Raw genomic sequence first — 22,952 nt, forward strand, 5'->3', positions numbered from 1 at the left:
ATTAAATTTGAACTACTAACTAATACCACTGGTATTGGCCAATCCTGTACCATTGGTATTGGCTCAGCTCAAGTAATAAGCATATCATTTTAAACAAATTTGGAATTTTATTTACCATTATAACATAAAAATGCAATGTTATACAGCACTTTTAAACCCAAAATGTGCTTGGTTTTTGTATTGAAATTACTCATTATTCACTACAAATTAAACTCAAAAAATTTCTTATAATTCTATGTACTGAAATTACTCATTATTCACTACAAATTAAACTCAAAATAATTTCTTATAATTCTATGTTATGCAGTAGATGTTACCTAAAGGAGTAGAAACAAAATGGATAAGATTTAAAACAGAATTAGTAGAGGCTGCCAAAAAGGTATGTGGAAGGAGAAGCAAGAAAAGAAAGAAACACCATGGTGGAATGAAAGAATTAGAGAGGCAGTGAAAAACAAAAGTGATGGATTTAGAAAATGGTTTACAGTCAAATCACAAAATGTATGAAAAGTGTATGTGGAAAAGAAGAAACAGGCAAGAACAGTAGTAAAGGAAGAAAGAAGAAAGTGGATGGAAGAATGGGCCAAAATGCTAGAAGAAGATGTAGATGGGAACAAGAAAGTATTGTATGGATTAGTGAGAGAAAGGAGACGAGAAAGAGGAGACAACTGTAAGCTAAGGGATGAAAGGGGAAACATAGAAGAGGATGAAGAAATAAGGAGAATGTGGAGAAATCATTTCAAGAAATTGCTGAACATGAAAAAAGGAAATGAACATGAAGAAGTGAAGGAAGCACTGAAGAGAATAAAGAGCACATGGAGTAGATGAAGTGCCAGTGACTGTACAGTGTGTTGAAAACAGTGTGGCAACAGAAAGAAGTGCCAAGAGATTGGACAAAGTTCCCATATTCAAGAAGGAAGACAGAAAGAAATGTAAAAGCTACAGAGAAATAACACTAATGTGCCAATCAGCAAAGGTGTATGAGAAAATATTAGAGAAAAGAATAAGGGAAGTAACAGAGCTGAACATGAGAGAGGAACAGTATGGATTTAGAAGAGGCAGATCAACAGTAGATCTGATATTCACCATAAGGCAATTACAGGAAAGGCACTATGAGTATGGAAATGATTTGATTATGGCATTCCTAGATATAGAAAAGGCATACGATAGCATGGAGAGAACAAATATTTGGAAGGCTCTAAGATAGAAAGGAGTCGAGGAAGTGATAAGTGTGTAGAGCACATACAAGGCCAACCAGAGCTGTGTGAAGACATCAGTGTGGGAAGAACAGAGTGGTTCAGTATAAGTAATGGACTAACACAGGGAAGTGCTCTTTTCCCTCTGCTATTGATAATTACAATGGATGCAACTAAGGAAGAAGTGGGGAAGAAGGTAGGAGAGAAAGAGATGAAGGCCCTGTTGTACGCTGGTGACTTAGTAATATGGGGAAACAGGGAAGCAGTAAAGAGACAGCTTGATAGTTGGAATGAGGAAATCAGAAGAGCAGGAATGAAATTCGGTGCAGAAAAGAGTGAGGTACTAATAACAACAACAAAAAAAGAGCCAGAAATGAACCAAGAATAAAGATGGACACGTAAGAATTGAGGGTAGTGGAGAGCTTCAAATATCTGGGAAGCATAACTAAGAGAAGTGGAAGAATAGATGAGAAGGTAAACAGAAGAGGACAAATGGGCGGTGGACTATATCAAAGTGTTCAAAGATTAATATGGAACAGGGATGTACCTATGAAATGCAAGACGGTAATATATAACACATACTATGTGCCAATAATTATGTACGGAGCAGAGATTTGGACAATGAGAGAGAGAGAGAGAGAGAGACAAAAGAAAGTTGCAGGCAATGAGATGAAATTTTTAAGGTGTATATTGGGGAAGACTAGAAGGGATAGAATAAGGAATAAGGAGATCCAACTGACAGTAGGGGTGGTGAAGCTTCAGGACAGGATAGATCAGGCACAGATGAGATGGTTTGGACACATGAAGAGGATGGATGCAGAAAGACTACCAGTAAGAGCTTAAAATGTGTAAGGAGTGGGAATAAGGCCAAGGGGGAGACCAAGATGTCGGTGGAAAGAGCAAATAGCAGAGAGTGTTAGGAGAAGAGGACAAGATTGGAACACCGTGGAAAGAGGAGTGGTGGAAGACCACGAAAAAATGGAGAGGCTAGACTTCTATGCCAAACCAGCCAGACGCAGGAAACTGTGAAGGATGATGATGATGATATGTTACCTCAATCTCAGCATATGCCTGTCCAGCAAAAACATGGCCACCATCTTCTACAAGGTAGTTCAGCAGCTTTCCAGCAGAGGGTGCTCTCAGGAGAGTTGGGTCATTTTCCTTCTCAAACACGCATGTCTGGTTTCCTATCACTATTCTATAGCGATCTACTTCTTCCTTCATGTATGTGGTATAGCTGGCCCCATCCATGGACAACAAGAGACCTATGAAGTGAAGAAAAATAAGTATAAACCATTCTGGAAACATGAACATGTAATGCAATCACTGATAATAAATTTGAGCTTTCATCACTTCATTCATCAAAAAAGAAAAAAAAGAAAAGTATAGTAAAAAATTTAATACTGATGAAGGATTGGTATAAATTTAAATGATACGATACAAACTTGACCAATACCAATTGATGGCTGCTTGACAGGAAGAAGGGAAACAAATTGTATTTACTGTATACTATTTATACTGGTTTAAATGCCTTCAAACTTAGATAATATTTTTATTAGTTTGTAGATGAACAATAACTTCCTGTAACCGGAGGTGTCTCATGTATGCTGTGGAGAGTTATGATCATAGGGTGACCATAATATTTTGACCCAAAAACGGGACATCCTAAGGAAATCAGTTTACTCTCCTCCCGATAAATTAGTTAGGCCTAATTATAAAATTATTAACATATTATTATTTATTAAAGTATGGGTCACATAAATGATACATAATAAACAATAAATGAAATATGATCTCTTGTTGTCAAAAGGTATTAATTATTATAATCTCAGTATGTCTTATACATTGTATTCCTGGTCCCTTCGGATAAACCTTCGATGTTGGTCCATGCTGAAGTTGAAGAGTGTCAAAAGTACATATTTATCGGAAGAACCATCTTCTCGAGAACAACTTCATTCTTCACCAACCGTTCATAAAACTCTCCACATATCTGACACACAATGCAAGATTTGTCTTTTGAATTTGTGTCAAGATGAAGGAATTTAAATTCTAGTTGGAGGTCCATATTGAAACTACATACACGCTCCTTGGTGTGCTATGCAAATAACGGAATACACACACAAAGCCAGTAGTGGCGATAAGGGGTTGCATTCTACACTTTTTGCCTACACACTATGCTAAACCTTATCTACCAAGAGAAAGTAAACTGCTCTTGCCCACCCCTAAGTTTCGGCACCTTGCCCCACTAGTTTTGGAGCCCAACCACCACCACTGCACAAAGCAATACCACTTGGGAGGAGAGCCAACTTGCCATGATGCTAGTTGAAAAATTCCATCAAGATTCTTCTTATCATGAAATATCTCTCAAATTTAATTTGGTTTCCAAGACTTTAATAAAACAGGACAAACAGTGGTTTTTAATAATATCAACGGGACGACCTGGACACGCCTCTACATGATCATGTTTTAATGTCTGTGTATCAGTAGTATATGTTACAACACCGTGTTAAGATTTTTGCCGTATTGGCCAAGAAATAAAATTTTCAACACTTGATGTGCCCCCTCAACAGAATATCTTGACATGAAAGACAACCATTGCATAAAATTACCTCCATCAGCCATCCGATGCACCTCCAGTTCCTTGAATGACTCGTTCATGACCAGAAAGTAAGAGTTGGGGCCTGACTTGGTTGCCTGGACCTTGTACTTCACACCATCATTTATGAGCTCCACATCTACAATGTTTTCCAGAGTATTTGCTCCCTGAACTTGACCTCTGTAAAATAATGTAGATATTTAATTAATACTACATATATAACACACTGCAGACTGCGTAATAACTCATACAAAAGTCAATTCCATATAGTGTACTTACATGAAAGTATCGAATCTTGATTTGATTGAATTTTTGTTATTTAGCATCAATTTTCTGCCACTCTTGGCTAATCTCGATGATGAGGATGGGTGATGATGTGATGAAGGGACACTAACAGAGAACACCCATGCCCAGGCTGGGATTTGAACCTGGGATCCCTAGCAAATTATTGAATCTTGTTCAAGGAAGTTTACACTAATGCAACTCTATATGAATAATCTACAGACACTGATTATAATAATATATCAAAATCGTTGATAATGTTTTACCTTGGCACACATGGGGATATACTACACATATGTAGTATTTAACCGGTCATAGAAACCTACAACAAGGACTGGGGGTTCGTCGTGCTGATCACACGTTACCCCATAACTGGTTGGATGATCTTCCACCTCGGCAGATGGGAGTGAGGTCAGTAATCAGTAGGTAGGCCCTGGCCCAAACAGGTTGTGGCGCCACAGGTTAGTATAGCATTTAAGCAAAAAATGGCTCAAGGAATCAAAGCCAGGTCTCTGGCATACTATACTTTTTCTCCAACTGAGTGAGCTGCAACAAATGTGTTCATACATACAAAGTCATGTTGGTGCACACATCTCTCTTCATTTCTAAAATTAGTTTATATTACTTTTCTGCCACTTCTGCCTAATCATGACATTCAGGCTAAATGATGTTTAGATAAAACTGATTAAAGGATGCTCCCAAAGAAACAAGGCGAGGATTTAAACCTGAAACTAATGATGATGACATGTGAGTCAGCCACTGAACATGATTGGCCTCCAAGCCAAGTTCTTAGTGGAAATTGCCTTTTCCTGCCTAGTTTCATGCTTGCGAAAGCTTAGTGATTTACCATTAAAAGAGGATTAGACCCTGTTAAAATGCATACAATGGAATTCAGTACACACTTACAAAATGCTATAAAAATTAGAGATTTTACATAACATTTAATGATTAAAAATATGCATTTAAGATAACAATCACCTTTCCAATGATGACTGAAAATTTTGGAATGCATTAAGAATGGTTTGATCGGCAACATGTAGAGCTCCGCACACAACTCCTAGTATGGTGTCAGGTTTCTCCGATTGTACTCTATCAGCAATTAGGATATCTAGCCAACTGGTGTCGATTGTGTTCTGCTGGAAGCACTCAGTCTCCAACAATGTAATGAGATACTCCACAGTCGTCCGGAAGTCTCCTCGAATTGACAGTTCCTTCAGAGCAATCACCAAATTTCTATGAAAGAAACAAAGATATGATTAAATCCAGCAGACAACTTCACTATTTATTCCCCTTAATAACTATCTCCTAAGAATAAATTTTAATGAAAAAAAAACATGCATTACAACAGTTACATTCCAGATTAAAAAACTTAAGCCATATCAATTTGCACAGAAACATATAGATGATGCATGTTATCTGAATAACAACCCTTAAAACAATGAAAAGAAAATTTTAGCTTCACATCAAGTTGAATTCTAAATAATGAAACTCCATCAAGTGATATAATTGATTCCTTCAAGCATGCAACAAGCTGAAGTCACTCACTCTCTGGCCTGCTCTCTGTCCTCTCCCCAGGAGAAGCAGTGGCCGAACTGGGAGTCCGCAAACTCGTGGAGACCTCCAGATGCAGCAACACTGAAATAACCCCACACATTCTTTGAGGAACGGAAATTCAACTCCTGCACGGTTCCAGAACTTGGCTTGAAACCTGAAACAGAATGATTAGATCAATATCTTTCAATAGACACTTATCTTCGGAACAACTTCTTTACTGAATTATAGTTTCCACTGATTCTGACTATATCAATTTACTGATTTTTCAAGTAATTATTAAATAATTTCCAGATCTTTCTGCAGTGCTCTAATATGCCAATAACTAGAACTGAGCTGATAGCAGTGAATCAAACCACTGTGCAATATGCCTCCACTGGGAATCAGGGAGTGTGTTTTGGTTGTTCATAAGAAAATGAAAAAAAAAGAAATGCAAGGAAAATTCTGCAAAGTAAGTCATACAGACAAAAAGAAACATAAGAATATGATATTAACATGCTAAATTGTGCCATCCTGGATTTACTTTTCTTAATTTATATCGAGATGGGGTTGATTTATCAGCAATTCAATCAGTATGTGCCAATATAAGCATATCAGGGTATCAGTACAATTATCAATAATTTTATCAACCTGATATATGTATTAACAACCTGTGTAGTGCAAAGTTCTGTCATTTTGTTATTATTTTTATGTTTACAAACACACAAATTATATGTCTTAGTTTTATAATATAAATGTCCTAATATACAATTTCTTTGCAGTAATTTGTTACATATACAGATTAGAGAGACTAACGTAATGAACCATTGGGGTTCTTCAAGAAACATTTGGAATTTCATACTGGATCAGTGGGAGACTGGTAAATTTTATATTAGTAGTTTACCAGTATTGGCTAAAGTTTGACATCAGCCGATCCCTATTTTTTTATTTACTTTACTTTTGATGTTAACTATTATTGATGATTCCTTGTGTAAAATGGCCACTGTGTGTTGCATCTGAAATTTTCTCAATAAATAAACATGTTGAAAAGAAAGCATGTATTCCTTCTTCACAGCTGCTACTTCCTACACACGCACCTTCGTCAGGATTCTCACTGGTGATTCTTGCTGCTATCACATGACCCCATGGCTGGGGCTTGCGCATTGGGCGATCAAAATCAATGGGAGTTTCCCCCCATGGCTTCTCACCATACAGCAGCCTGATGTCTTTTATTTGGTGCAGAGGAAGGCCCATAGCGATCTAAAGAAGAAAATAACAATTGGTTGTGAGGAAACAATACTACAATACCAGGAATTATTTTTACCGTTTACTTGCTCCCTCTTCTAAATTATTGTCTTAAATGAGAAATTAAACAATAACAAGAAATTCCTATCAAATGAGTTTAGGTTAATAATTAATGTTATGAACTCGTTGTCAGGAGTTCATAAGTTCAAATCTCATGAAGGACTGTCAGCGGCATATTCCCAATTTTTTTCAGTTTCAAGTCATTGCATTCTGGCAACAATCTGTACCAGTCTTACTTGTAATTATCACTCCTTTTTAATGATACTGAAATGAAATTGTACGTGTGAAATATATCATTTTAGACTGACATTCATTTTCCACAGCAGGGCAACAGCCCCCTGCCCCATTCCCCTTCAGATGCACATATAGGTTATAATGATTGAGATTTTCCATGGTTCTCTTCAGTCATTCCAGGCAAATGTTGGGATTACAACTTTAACAAAGACCACTGCCATTCTCTTCTATTCCTTGTCTCTTTATTTGCATCATCCTTCTCCATTGCAGTCAAGTCCTCTGGTACAGCAATATGCATAAATATTACTGAGCAAATTGTCCATTGCTGGTTTAATTACTTTTTTTAAACGTTCCCTAGTTTTAAGGAATGTAATAGTTCTAATGCTGGTATAGAAGTTGTGAATTGCTTTTTTGACTTTTTGCTTCAATTCGTATCCCACTCCACATATAAGTAGTGCTTATTAAATCAAGAAATCAACTATATTTTTATTGTATCTTCAATACACATGGCATTACAGTTCACACACTTACTTGTAACTGAGCTGCAGGCAAATTTACATCAGCCACCATCTCTGTACAAGGGTGCTCTACCTGAAGCCGAGGATTCAGCTCCAAGAAGAAAAAGTTTCCGCCCTCGTCGTACAGATATTCTACTGTTCCTGCACTCACATACCCAACCATTTTGGCAAGTCGGACAGCTGCCTGTGGAGAACAATATATTGATGATGTAGCTGCCACAACATATTTAGTGATTAACCAGTGCTCTATTAGTATTGGCTGATATTTCTACAGATGGTAGGGATGGACTAATATTGAATTTTATTCCAATACTAATGAAGTATTGGTACTGATAATAGATATTCTACCAAACTGATATAAAACTTTAAATGTTCCTTGAAGAACATGAATGATTAATTTTTAACCTCCTTAATTGATGTGTATGTAACCAGGTGACTGTAATTAGTTTGCCTTTGAAAAAAGAACTGCATAGGTATGATAGACATTTACTCTACAATACCAGGCACATAGATTAATAACAAAATAGCACACATTTCCACAAAATGAATATGCATTTATAGAAATATTGGGTTGGTTATTATGACTATATTCGCCAATATTGATAGAGTACTAATTCATCTGTTCCATCTAATAGATAGTTTGTGTTTGCAGTTGTTAATGCATTAATATTCTTATGACTAGTATAAACATTGAATTCATGTAAAAAAATGTAATATCCAGCCTCTTATATATCAATGTTGTTCTTAAAAGATTTTTGCATCTAAATTTAGAAAAACATTTCGAAGCATGCGTAATGGAATTACCAAAACATAAACTGGTTATTGTATGTATATACAGAACCCCAGACAGCGACTTAAAAATATTCATAAAACACCTGGATATCATCTTAAATTACTACCAACAGAGTAACAAACTTGTAGCAGTTATTGGCGATCTAAATATAGACTTTCTAAAAGGAAATCTAAACAATAATTTAAACACACTCCTTAACATGTATAATTTAGAACACATGGTCAAGCAACCCACAAGAATCACCAAATACACAGAAAGTGCACTTGACCAAATACTCATAAACCAACATCTATGTAACTGTGAGACATCTGTATTTGACACAGGTTTCTCTGACCATCAAGCTCAAATGTTTTCTTTATCACCAACCACAGTGACTAATCCAAAACACAGTACCAAAAATGAAACACAAGTTGTAAGCAGAAGGTCATTCAGCAAACAAAATATTAATTATTTTCATTATTTATTAAGCAAAGAAACGTGGAGTGATATTCATGAGTCAAATGATACAGATGAAGCATATAAGTCATTTCTAAAAACGTTCACTTATTATTTCAAAATAGCTTTTCCCAAGAAACAAGTTAGAACTTCAGCAACCCAAAAGAACCACTGGATAACACCTGGAATTATTAAATCTAGTGAAAGAATGAGATATCTAAGCAGAATCAGAAAAGATGGAGATGCCACAGCTGATTTTGAAACATATTTCCACAAGTACAAGTCAATCTATAGGAAAACAATAAAAAAGGCTAAGCAAATGCACAATGAGAATACCATCATAAATTCCAAAAATAAATCTAAAACAATGTGGCAAATTGTAAACACAGAGCTACATGGAGGCAGCAAAAGAAAAGAAAATATTACACTACAACATAATTCTGAGACTGGAAAGGAACCTCTCGAAGTTGCAACATTATTAAATGAATACTATGCAAATGTTGCAAAAATGTACTCCACCCCCAACACTAATACCAGTCACAACACAAACAACTTAAAGAAATTAGGAACGTGCACCAAAACAATGTACTTGCATCCAGCAACTACTTTGGAGGTTGAAAAAATCATACAGAAACTCAGACCTACTTGGTCGTGTAGTGTAGATGAAATCCCCACTTATGTTGTCAAACAATGCAAAGAATATATTGCAATCCCACTGTGCCACATAATCAATTTGTCCTTCACTGCAGGAGTTTTTCCACAAAAGCTGAAGGAAGCAAAAGTAATTCCAATATACAAGAAAGGAGATAGAAACAACTTAACCAACTACAGACCAATATCTCTCCTCTCCCCATTCTCGAAAATTTTAGAAGCTACCATAAACAATCGAATTGTATCATTTTTAGAAAAACAACAACTTATTTCAAATACTCAGCATGGCTTCCGCAAAGGGAAATCAACTGAATCTGCTGTGTTTCAATATTTGGAATATATAAGAGAAACATTAGACAAAACGGGACAATGCACGGGACTCTTTCTAGATTTGACAAAAGCCTTCGACCTAGTACCCCATGAAAAACTATTACAAAAAATAAAACATTATGGCATAAGAGGCATCGCACATGATTGGCTCACATCCTATCTTAGCAATCGCATGCAAATAGTCGAGATTATCCACAGAAAGGATGACGGTGTGCAATCTAGCTTTGTCTCAAAACCCTGCACAATATCAAGTGGAGTTCCACAAGGTTCTATTATTGGACCATTACTCTTCTTAATATATATTAATGATTTGCCAATAAATTTAAATTCAGCAAAAACGACTCTTTATGCAGATGATACAAGTGTAGCCATCACTGGTGGTAAGGAACAAACCCTTAACTCTAATATCAAACATGTAACAATCAAACTCAGCAAATGGTTTTCTGACAATAATTTAGTATTAAACAGCAGCAAAACTGTGGCTGTCAATTTCCATCACACAAGGAATAAAATGATAAATGTACCAAATGTTACATTAGGTAATATGACAGTAAATCACGCTAAAACAGTCAAATTCCTGGGAGTATGGATTCATGAAAGCTTAAAATGGGACCCACACATAGATCACCTCTCCGCAAAACTAGGTAAAATTATATTTGGCATTAATACACTGAAAACAATATCAAACTTAGAAACATTGAAAATACTATATTACACCATGTTTCAATCTTTATTAACATACGGTATAATCTTCTGGGGAAATTCCACTAATAGTAATAAAATTTTTGTGCTGCAAAAGAAAATTGTCAGAATAATAGCAGGAGCTAAGAGAAATACACCCTGCAGAAGACTGTTTAAAAATTTAGGCATATTACCCTCACCATGCTTGTATATACTTCATCTGCTGATGTATGTAAAAACTGACTTAGATTCCTTCAAATGTAACAACTCCTCACATAAATATTATACAAGGAATGGCAGCAACCTCACAATACCATCACACAACACCACATTATTTGAGAAAGGACCTAAATACATGGCTGTTCACTGTTTCAATAACCTTCCGAGTGACATAAAAATAATACAATCAGCTACCTCATATAAAAAGCATGTAAAAAAATACCTATTAGATCATTGTTTTTATTCTGTTAAAGAGTACCTGACAATAAATTGCAAATTGTCACATCCTAAATGAACTTCTAGGACATGTATATGTATGTATTGATTTTATCTATTATATGTAGGTAAATTTAATGTAAACCTTGCAACTAACAGCAAGAACAAGGAGAATCAATTATAATGTAATCAATGTTTTTTTTAAATGTTATGTATAATATCTTCATACTTGTACCTATTTGAAAATAATTATTAACGGTAATGTGCTGACATGTTCCATACCATGTGTGGAAAACAACCACTGTACAATGGTCAAAGGAATGAAATAAATCATATCATATCATATCATATCACAAAAACTTCTGTATATTCCAAAATAATATATTAAATACTATTTTGTGAGTAGTTTCTATTCTTTAGGGGACATTTTGTTCCAGTTTCATACCTTGTGCTATTGTAGTGTACTGGTGTACATATTGATGTTGTACATTTCAGAAAGTTCTGGCAAATTGGAACAAAACATTTTGCACAACAAAGCCATTCTCAAAGTTACATTTAGTGTATTATTTTGTAATATGAATTTTTTCTGGGACGAAACTCATCAAATCAGAAATTCATTTGTGTGTCAATAGCTTCTTCATTAAATGTTTGAAACATTATATAGATCTGTACAATATCAGTTACCAGTGTAGTTAAGTTTTACTTTGGCAGTTGGTAAGTCATTAAAAAATTCACGAAGGTCAACAAAATGACATAGCCATGAAAGGAAATTACAGAGAAAAACAGCTATTAGTTACATTACGAAAATTCAAACAAGGAATATTATATTGCCCCTGTAACAATTTGGCTCTACACACACAACTTTATCATCTAAACTGGTATTTAGAGCCAGGTCAATACAAGTTTGAACTGATACCAACACTAATGCCAAGATGAGTACAGGTTTCCAGCGATGCGGCTACCAAAACTTGACATTTGTAACAAATCAAAGTAGTTCAGAATATTAATACATTTTCAATATTAATATATATTAAAATACTCATAGCTTCATATGAGATAACTAGTTCCACATAAAATCAATTTCTCCCCATGTTTTTGCATAAATAGTGAAAATAATGAAAAATCTCAGGATATTCAGACTCTGTAAAAGTGCCATGTGGCATTTTCATGGACTCTGCAAGACTCCTGCACTAAGGAAAAGTATTGACTGGTATAAGTTATTACTAGGGGCATGCATATTTCATTTTTGACGAAAACACAAAATGTGAAATAACACATTCTAATGCTAATTTTTAATGTTTCAGAAAGGTGTGAGGTGCACCCTGTTTTGTTACGAAATGATGCAAAATGAACTGCAAAATGTGAAATGGACTCTTAAACACGAAATTTAGAGTTGATTTACCGATGCAACAGTTTCTGAAGTTTGAATTATCTTGTGAGTTATGCATTGATTAAATTTATTAATTCTGCTATAAATATTTGAGAAGCAAGAATGGACCCCTTTATAGAGGAATAAACTTAAATACTCTGGTAACTACATAAATGTGCTATTAGAAGTGTTATGTTTATTTTGTAATAAGTGAAGATTTTAAATCAAATTTTGGATTATGTGCATAATTTTAAAACCAAAATGTTATTTTATATCCTACTTTTGATCCATTTTTTCACCACTATAACAACAACATTTTATTGTATTTACTGCTTTTGAATCCGAAATTGACTCTGTTTTGTACCGAAATTTTCCTTTCTTATTTACAAAAATATGTGCCTTTAGTTATTACATTCTGACCGATACTTTCTAACACTGATACCTCTGATACCACATTGTTATTGTTAACAGTTCATCCTACACTTTTCTTACATACAGATCACTAATGAAAAAACAAAATCTCAAATATTCATTATAAAGCTGTACATGTAAATTTATTTGAATGTTTATAAAACACCAACCTTTTCCATCTTCTCAAACACTTCTTGCTTTGCTATGACACATGGCGCCTCCTCTATGATCTTCTGGTGCCTACGCTGAATGGAACAATCACGACCAAAGAGAGAAATGGCATTGCCATACTGATCTGCCAGCAGCTGGACTTCGAGATGCCGAGCACAACGGGCAAGCTTCATTACAAATATAGGAGAACCAGGAACTTCTGCTTGGACCTGGGAAGGAAAACATACAATGTTTGCTAAAAAGTGAACACTATATATTAAAATTTGTTATTTAAGACTACCTTATTTCGTAATAAATTTTTCAATTACATAAATTTCATTTTATATACACAGTGTTTTGAGTTTTTAAGTCCACTATGCACAGATAGGATAACCATGACCAAACCTACAGTTTGAATTTGGATTTAAACTATGGTGCAATGTGCCTTCACTGAAGATTAAACTTGGGCCCCTTTGATTACAGGGTGACAGCGTAATCACTATGCCATCTGGGAGACCCTCGGTCTCTGTGCTATAGTTGTTATAGTAGCACACTATGAAGCCAGTGATTCTACATTCAAATTCTAGGTAAGCAATGACAATTCAACTATATATATATATATATATATATATATATATATATATATATATATATATATATATATATATTAAAAAGTTAAACAATTAATTTTGTCAGCCATGTTCTGTCTTATTGTTTTCTATCTCATGCAATTAACACAAATAAGCTAATTCTTCAGCTAGTTCATTGTGTATGTCAGTTTAAGATTGATTTCACCCTAACATATCAATTGAATGATATTTTATGCAGTGTGTCATGTTTTGCTCATCAGTGTAAATCACACTTCAATGGTCAGTAAAGCACTTACTTGTCTGAAGAGATTGGGGAAATCTTCCGGTCCTTCGGCTTTCCTGATGCCCTTTCCACCTCCACCTTCACTAGCCTTGATCATGATGGGGAATCCTATCTTGTGGGCAGCCTTTAGGCCATCCTCAATGTTATTCACACACCCCTTCTTATACAGTTCGGAGGATATCTTTATTTTCTTCCCACTATACTGGGCCGTCAATTCTGTAAAGTAAAAGCTTCAATTAATTCATTTGAAATTTGTAATCAGTATACACCACCATGGAAGAAACAGGTTCTTTTGTACCATAACTCGCACATTCGTATCTGCTATCTTTCTTTTCTCTACAAGCGAGCATACAGCCAGTGGCCACGAAAATGTATCCAGTGTCTGGTGAGAGTTTTCTTTTTTCTTCATATTTGCTACACCCGCACCCACACACATCTTTAACTGGTAATCTCTATCAACTGAACAGTAGTACATAAAATTTCATAATTCTGCAACAGAATATCACTTAGCTTATTTTTTTAAAAGCAAATTTGTATTTAATTTATTTCAAAGCAATATCATCAAAAATAAAAAGATAATCATTTCTAAACTAAATATATACAGAAACCATTACCTGATCCTGACCATGGCAAGGTGGGGATTTCAGCTGTTTGTGCTACAATGCTCGATGCTATCTTGTCTCCCAGTGCCCACATGGCCTTTTCAGGTGGACCAATGAAGGCAATGTTGTTCTTATGCAACAGCTCAGGTAACTTTGGGTTCTCTGAGGCATGCCCCCATCCAGCCCACACAGCCTATGGACAAGAAAGAACGTGCATAATATTTTGATTCACTTAGGATACGTTCCATCATAGAAATGTGATGAAAAGTGCAAGGCAAGGCAAGGCAAAAAAAATAATAATAAATAAATAGAAACCTTTACTACGCGAAGTAAAACTTTTGTTGATTCTGTTAGCTGACATTCATATTACTCAACTTTTAATAACGTTTATGGGTGTGAACTTAAACACTCTAAGAAAGTAGCTTATTTACATCTGTTGTTTATTTTTCCTCCATCCTTGTGAAGTCTCACTAATTTCCTCCTCTGTAATGCCTATTTGATATTTGTATCTGGATTATTTGTGCAAAACATTTCCAGATTAACATTATATGTTATCTGTACTTTTATATTGTAAATCTACATATATTCTCATCATTGTTTTTTTAAATCAGTTAAATTCATGCACATTATTTTTAAGCTTAACGTGGAGCATCAAGTCCATGACACTAACACTATTAACACATGTAAATGCCAACATTATGACTTTCAATGTACCTCACTACAAGTAATAAATTATTATTATTATTAACAACAACAACAAAAATAATAACAACAACGATAATGGGGAGAAAAGTGAAATTTACAGTTTCAAGTAATTTTTTGCAGGTATGATTATCTTCACTCAAAATATGTTCTTGCATATTTCTTCCACATGCTAATCCTGAGGATACATGGAAAACTTCATGACACAAATTATTGTAACAGTACACATTCACGAAATAACACTTCCTGATATACCATACCCTTCCCTGTCAATCTGCTTTACTTTATATATCAGGCATAACAGTGTGTGTTATCAACAATCAATAGTTCCTTTGATACTCTTGATTATTTATCCTGTGACCTAGCGTTTCGTAACCAAAATAAAGAAAAGAATATTGCCAATACGTGCTAAAAAAAGAGTGTAATTTCGTGTTCTTCACTTTTCACTTTGCACGAGTTGACATTGTTCCCTTACAGAAGTGAGTAGGATAAAACATTAGATGAGACCGAATATTACACCATGGTGAGTACATTTTAATTCTTGTTTTTACATGTGGATTAGCATGCCTTACCTGTACTTGAGTCCTTATTGCTATGTCCAAGATAAGCTCCACATTGGCATAGTTGTTATTGTTCGATCCCCCTGCAACTGGCACATAATGATCTGCCATTTTAATATACTCCGCATTTGCTGCAAAAATAGGACAAAATAATTAATAACAAAACAAATTGAAAACAATGCACAATTTGTTGCAATATTGTGATTAGAGCAGAAGTAACATTTTCATTTTACATGGCATTGGCATAAAGAATATTTGTAAATAGTTTAAAACCTCTCCCCTCCCTCCCCCCCAAAAAAAACCAGTTCTACCTCACAATAACAATTGAAAGCTGATTGCTGCAGTGACAAGATCAGTACAATGGAGTTTTAAACATTTTAATAATTCTCTTACTATATTAACCCTTCCCTGACTCACTTTTTTCTCTCAGTTTGAAAATTTGGAAAACAAAACAAGATACATGTGATTCTATCTCGTTTATAAAAAAAATCCACACCCATAGAGCAAAAAATCTAGTTAGAACACATTACTTGCTCATGAATAGTTTCAAAAATCCCACACACAACATATGAGGGGCAGTCAAATGAAAACCGAACACCCACCATAAAACACATTCCTCGTAAAAGTTGGCAACACTGTTGTTACGTATCAATACTACCATCTGTAGGGTAGGAGAAATGCATAGTGAAAACGCACAGGTTCACACAGTTGCTTCATCATTGATTAGGAGGTGAGCGTAGTGAAAAGTGTGTTCGTCCAGCATTCGAAATGGAGGCAAGCAAAGAAGAGCAGAGAGGTGTGGTTCGTTTCTTGGTGGCCGAGGGTGCTGGAACACGCGAAATTCATCGTTGCATGTCTGCAGTGTCTGGCGAACACTGCATGTCCCTGACAAGTGTGCACGAGTGGCAGAAGAGATTCCGCAAAGGACACACATCACTGCAAGACGATCCGCGCCCGGGACAGGCCCATCGAACCATTACGTCTGATGTGATTGCGAGGATCGATGGTCTGATCACAGAGGAAGAAATTCGTGTTCAGGTTGGCATTAGTCATGGCTCTGTGTATGCCATTATCAAAGATCACCTGCAGTTCCGAAAAATTTGCACGCAGTGGGTTCCGCATCAACTGACGGAGGGACAAAAGATTGACAGAATGACTGCATGTCTGAGTCATTTGCAGCGGTACCACGAGAAAGAGTATGCGTTTCTGTCATGGATCGTCACAGGGGACGAAACGTAGTGCCACCATTTTGAGCCCGAGAGCAAACGGCAAAGCCAACAATGGAAACACGTCGATTCTCCCCCACCAAAGAAATCCAAAGCTGTCCATACGAGTTCCGGTAAGGTCATGATGAGCTGCTTCTTTGACTGCAAGGGCCCTCTGCTTGTCGACTTCCTAGAGTGTGGAGCCACAATCAATGCGCAGCGCTATGCAGACACGTTGCAGAAACTGCGACGTGCCATAAAGTCAAAACACCCTGGAATGCTGTCGGACGGAATCATCCTTTTGCATGATAACGCCCGTCCCCATACTGCCAATCTGGTGAGGGATAAGCTTCAGATATTTGGCTGGGAAACGCTTGAACATCCTCCGTACAGCCCCGATATTTCCCCTTGTGACTTCCACATTTTTGGTGACCTGAAGAAAGACATTCGTGGATGTCGGTTTCATTCGGACGAGGAAGTGCAACAGTGGGTGAGGTTGTGGATCCGTCAGCGACCTACCTCTTTCTACAAGACTGGAATTGATCGTCTCGTCTCCCAGTGGGATAAATGTCTTAACACTTGTGGCAATTACTTTTGAATAAAACAAACTCCATTGTCACTTTGTAGCGGGTGTTCGGTTTTCATTTGACTGCCCCTCATATATACATATAAATGTACAGAATACCTTTTAAGTCTTCAGGCGTAACCATTACAACAAATCGAACGGCTCTTTCATTCTTGAACATTTCATATGACCACCTTCGAATTGATCGCATGCACTTCACCGCTGCAATTCCGTTATTTGCAATCAAAACCTGAAACAAAGTAAAAAGTTTCAATTTCATATGAAGTTCATCTTACAAATTTCACACAATGACAATTCTACACAACTTAACAGCCATAATAAATAGTTGCTAATATATAGTGTCAATGGGAGATATGAAAAATTAATAAAAATGACAAGGTAAAATGAGGAATAATAAGCAACCATAATGGAAAAATATGACACATTAAACTTAATTAGGGATAGTCCAATATGAAATTCCCATCAACACCCATAAAGTACAAATATGAAATTTACTGGAAGCAATAACTGATATTTTTGCCATTCAATATAAAATTTAAAATGTTCCTTAAAAAACATCAATGCTTCATTAATCTCCTTCATTATGTGTGTTGGGTTATGCTCTGATCAAGAAACTGCATATTCAAACATTTACTTCAGAAAACTGTGACATATGAATGATAATAATAACACAATGGTAGAATTTTGCTCTAAATTACAGACTATTATATATATTATTAGATCAGCTATATTATTGATAATTTTTCTAATTCCTATATTGGGTAATACTGATAGAGTAGTTATTGAAGTGTCCCATCCCTAAAGTTAATAAATGTTTCATTTCATAACGTTGGAAAAAAAAGAAATAAATGAATATTGTTACAATGTTTATGTATCTACTATGGTATATTTTCCAACCGTAAGATGTTACGAACCATAAGATGCACTCTTAATTTTGAGATAAAAATTTAGAACATTTCACACTTTATTCTCAACTACCAGTAACCTAATGGTACAAGGAATACCCATTGCTCTTCATTTTCACTTAATTTAAATGCAACTCTTCTGAACAGATAGCATTGTATAGAAATTTACTCTAACGCTAAAAGCTTGATCACTGAATGCCACTCAAAACTGTTGACTACTGTACACTTTTATGGTTCACCCCCTACTGATCAATGAATACAGAACAAGTAAACTGAGTGTGCAAGAAGCTGCTTTCCCTGACTAGAACATTCCTTAAAGGGCATTTGCCACTGTAAGTTTACATTGGGGTGGAAAGCAGCTAGCTTTCACTTCAGCATGTATTGATAGACCTTTGGATATGATGCAGTTAAATTTTAGACAGAGTACTTCTACAAGAAAAAAGTGCATCTTCTGGTCTGAAAATTACGGTATGAAGACAGATCTACTGAGACTTGTCTGAGCAGTAATGAAACGGCAAACGTACAATCATGATGACAGTGTCATACCAAACAGATATTTTGGCAGTCAATTGGGAATGAATCAGTTTAAGAAACAAATAAAAAATTGCCACTTATACTATGCAAGACCCCACATATTAAATAATTGAGAATACTATGAGATCCTCTTGCATTTAATCAAAGTTGGAATTCATAGATAATGAACGCTGAACTTTAACTGAACATTAAACTTGAAACTGGTAGCATAAGCATTTGAATATTTATGTATGCTTACCCTGTTTACAACTCTTGTACCTCCAAACCGTTTAACAAATTCTTCTGGTGTGGCCACTATAAAGTCTTTGTCTTGAGATCGCATCTTTATCACCTGTCCATGTGACATGCTGGGTCTGAAAATAAAGTTTAAAATATTATCTAAATAATACATCCACTAAATGAATACTTTCTTTCATAAAAATATACATCTAATAGTAAAAACAGTCTTATGTTACTGGAGGTGCAACATATCAAGCTATTAACTGGAAAATTTGACTTTTGTATACGTTGATATAAAATACAAGAAATTTCAATATTTCCATGTGTGAAGGATTTTTGTTATAATTATTATAAATGCATTACTAATAATACCAAATGTATTCAAAAAATAGGTTCCAAAGATAAGAGGACACAAAATATTTGTCAACATTTTATTGTAATTATAATCTGTAAGCTATCTATCAATATAGTCTGAACCACTATTAACGTACTAGTCAGACCAGGAAAATGATGTTTCAATAAATATTTCCGAATGCTGGGAAGTAAGAAAATACCCTAACTGATAACAAAGTATCTTTGTCTTTTTCTTTAACACATACACTCACTTGCACTTAAGACATCCATTCGGGGATTTATCTGTGGCATTGGACTTACTGTCAAAATAAACACTTGTTGGCATGTCCACCCATTTTATAAAAGGGCAGGAGGGGGTTGTCTAAGGGAGGATACATTTTTTACAATTTTTTGTTCACTATCAGTGATCTATTTTACTGCCTTTTTGCGTATTCGACCTTTTTTTCCTACAAAATGAGAACCAAAGGGGTCAGAACTCACATCAACTCAGAAAGGCACTTTTGAGTCTGTTCCAGTGTATCCAAAGGATGGCTGGTCACAAACTTGCATAAATGGGAAAGGACCATTTCACATCAAATTAAATCAATTTATTTTAAAACAAATTCTCATTCACTATCATTAATTTTGATGAATTGGCTCAGTTAGTAACGCGTCTGACTGACTGACTACCATGCTAATGGTCCCGGGTTCAATCCCCGGTCGGTTCAAGTCCAGGAACTTTTCTAACGTTGGAAGCGGCCCCGGCGCCCACCCAGAAAAGAATGACATGGGTACCTGGGGGAAACCCTGGGGGGTAAAGGCGTTCAGGGGCGTGGTGCTGATCACATCACCCCTACTCACGACCGGATCAAAAAAGTGTGGGGCGTTACCCCCACACCCCCTATATGCCTTCATGGCATGGTGCTAAGCACAGGGGAGCACGTTACCTTTTCTTTACCTTTGGCGACCTTATCGATACCCCAGTAGAATTAATAATATTAATGCAGCAACTGGTTTTGAAGTTCCAGACATTTTGAAGTTGTCAAATTTTGACCCCTCCCAAAATGAGGAAACGCTCATGCAATGGAGTTTGTGATATGGGGAATGTTGAAATTTTATCTGATTTGTTATCTAGCGTCGCTTTTCTTCCCATTTTGGCTAATCGCGACAATGAGAATGAGTGATATGATGAAATTGATGAAGGGACACTCACAAAGAACATCCATGCCCAGGCCGGGATAAAATGCTTATTAAGATACATCTATCTTCATAGATAAATGCAATTTTTTCTAAAAAAAATTATCGCAGATATTCAAACTGACGGCCGTTATGGTACAGGTACATAATACGGTTCGATAAAATTACAAAACAAAATCACGAATAGATTCACATGTTATTCGGGAGTATTCTCTTTCAATGGCTGGCTTCAACTGTGACTTTTGTTGGTTTTGTGCCATGAACTCCATATTCGACGTTTTTCTATGAAAGAAAGTCAGTTTGGTTTGATCTGGTGAATGAAGTGCGTGCTCTGTGATACCTAGGGTGACCATTCGCCCGGGTGTCCCAGTCGTCCCGTCCATATTTTTAAAAAGCCACTAATTGTCCCGTTTTATAAAAATCTAGAAATTATCTTGAAAACCAAGTCTAAATTTGAGAAACATTTCATGTTAAAAAGATGCATTGCTTTACAGGTGTTCCGTTATTTGTAGAAGAGTGAATAAGAATAGTTTCTTTGCGGAATTGCAAGAAGACTTTAAAATTCCTGCGTCTGGACACAAACTCGCCAGGAAAATTTAGAGTTGTGTGTCTGATATGTGGGTAAGGTTTTCGGGGAGATTTATAAACGATTGATGAATAATATAGCTGATCTCAAGAAGATTGGATCTTCTGCTAAATACTTCTGGCATTACTCAACTTCAGTGTACGACTAACATCAAAGGTTGATCAGAAAGGACGAGAAATGTTGTGTAAATTATACCGATATTAAATAATTAATACCTTTTGACACCGGGAGATCATATTAAATTTATAGTTTATGATGTATCATTTATGTGATCCTTCCTTTCATAAATAATAACATTACGTTAATAATAGTAATACTTTTATAATTAGGTCTAACAGATTTTTCCAGGAAGGGGGTGGGGTAAACTGATCTCCTTGGGAATGTCCCGTTCTTGGGTCAAAATATTATGATCACCCTAATGATACCTCCTCACGCGATTCATCTGATTAGCAGATTCTCATCACAGCCCTCAGCACGGGAGATACTCCATTTTGGAGGAAATAAAAACTCATCCGATAAATGGCATGATGATTCACTCAGGCGACCTGCTTAAAAATTGCACGAACGCTTATTTCTGCCAACGTGATGAACAGATTGTTTTCTTCAGAGTCGCCTAATTTCCCAGTAGCTTATTTTCCTTTATGGATGTCGCGGGTCTCCTGGTACACTATATCTTGACATCTCAAACAGTATCATCTCCTTCAAACTTATCTCTATTTCGAGTAGTGACGAGTCATCTTTACTCTGTCTCTCTTTAAAACTCTCTTCTAAACTGTCTTTGCACTTCACTTAAACCATTCTCTCTCTTTCGGTATCGCTTTAGGAGAAATTCTCTCTTTAAAAAATTTCAGCCATTAATTGAAATGTTACAATTTTAAAAAATTGAATGTGAGTTACGAGTTGTATAAATGGGTATACATTTTTGGGGACACCCTGCATATAGAATCTATATTTTTTTCAACAACAAGTTCAACTCCTCTGACTTGGAATTACGATGTGGTATAGATTTTGCCATAGTTTGAATGGGGATATGATGGACGAAAGCAAACATCATGAGGGGCAGTCCTATCTTTGTTTCAATGATAGAATATGCACACGCAATAATAAGGATAGGTAAACAACCATAAATATTTCTACTTACGTTATGTCCATCGCGGGTAGCGCTTTTCCTGACGTGGGGCGACAATTCAAAAGAAGCCTAGTTACAAAAAGGGGATCAGCCTTTGTTGCATTCTTCGGCAACAACTTTTTCAGAAAAGCACCGTAGGGAACTATTGCACTTTCCTACGCTCAGTCGGACTGCATCATTTATGTTTATGTGTGGACCGCAACTGTTCACGCAAAGGCTAAGTCGCAACAGATTGAGGCCCGCATATCTATTCGCTCCTTACATAATACCATACGCAGGCATCATGATTCGGTAACACACCCTTGAACTTTGACACGTGAAACAATGCCCTGACCTGTTACTCAATGCACTGCGAAATTGATAGCGTCAAAGTGTCAGACTAACACGCGCCTACTTAACGACGCGATTCTGGGGTTGAAACTTTGAATCTCAACCGCTAGGTGATGCTAGAAGGAATCTTCCAAGTTTCCCTAGGTGGCGGAAAATACAAACGGATAATTTCCACACCAAACTGCTAAAACGAAAGAGAAATGTATTTGTAAAGAATATTCCATTCAACAGTTTACAACCAATATAGCCGTAGTGGCATGATTCTCGATTCCAGTCCA

The 22,952-nt window shown here is 36.0% G+C and overlaps 1 protein-coding gene across 3 annotated transcripts in view; it reads right to left on the bottom strand.

The window, feature by feature from the left end:
- The window catches only part of ACC (acetyl-CoA carboxylase), a 151,195-nt gene that overhangs the window by 58,769 nt on the left and 69,474 nt on the right, over window positions 1–22,952 (bottom strand). For 2 of the 3 annotated variants that reach the window (XM_083120824.1, XM_083120823.1), the window contains 12 exons: window positions 19,119–19,233; window positions 17,541–17,670; window positions 15,663–15,781; window positions 14,401–14,581; window positions 13,800–14,002; window positions 12,934–13,143; window positions 7,672–7,842; window positions 6,699–6,861; window positions 5,617–5,779; window positions 5,050–5,304; window positions 3,803–3,969; window positions 2,247–2,458 (listed from right to left, as the gene is read on the bottom strand). In XM_083120824.1, coding sequence (XP_082976950.1) covers window positions 2,247–2,458; window positions 3,803–3,969; window positions 5,050–5,304; window positions 5,617–5,779; window positions 6,699–6,861; window positions 7,672–7,842; window positions 12,934–13,143; window positions 13,800–14,002; window positions 14,401–14,581; window positions 15,663–15,781; window positions 17,541–17,670; window positions 19,119–19,233 — 2,089 coding nt within the window. Of the gene's footprint in view, window positions 1–2,246; window positions 2,459–3,802; window positions 3,970–5,049; window positions 5,305–5,616; window positions 5,780–6,698; window positions 6,862–7,671; window positions 7,843–12,933; window positions 13,144–13,799; window positions 14,003–14,400; window positions 14,582–15,662; window positions 15,782–17,540; window positions 17,671–19,118; window positions 19,234–22,356; window positions 22,561–22,952 lie in introns of those variants that run through there. The other variant, XM_083120826.1, reaches the window with a different exon arrangement.

This window comes from Lepisma saccharinum, chromosome 4, assembly GCF_977018435.1.
Source record: "Lepisma saccharinum chromosome 4, izLepSacc3.1, whole genome shotgun sequence".
Taxonomy (NCBI): Eukaryota; Metazoa; Arthropoda; class Insecta; order Zygentoma; family Lepismatidae; genus Lepisma; species Lepisma saccharinum.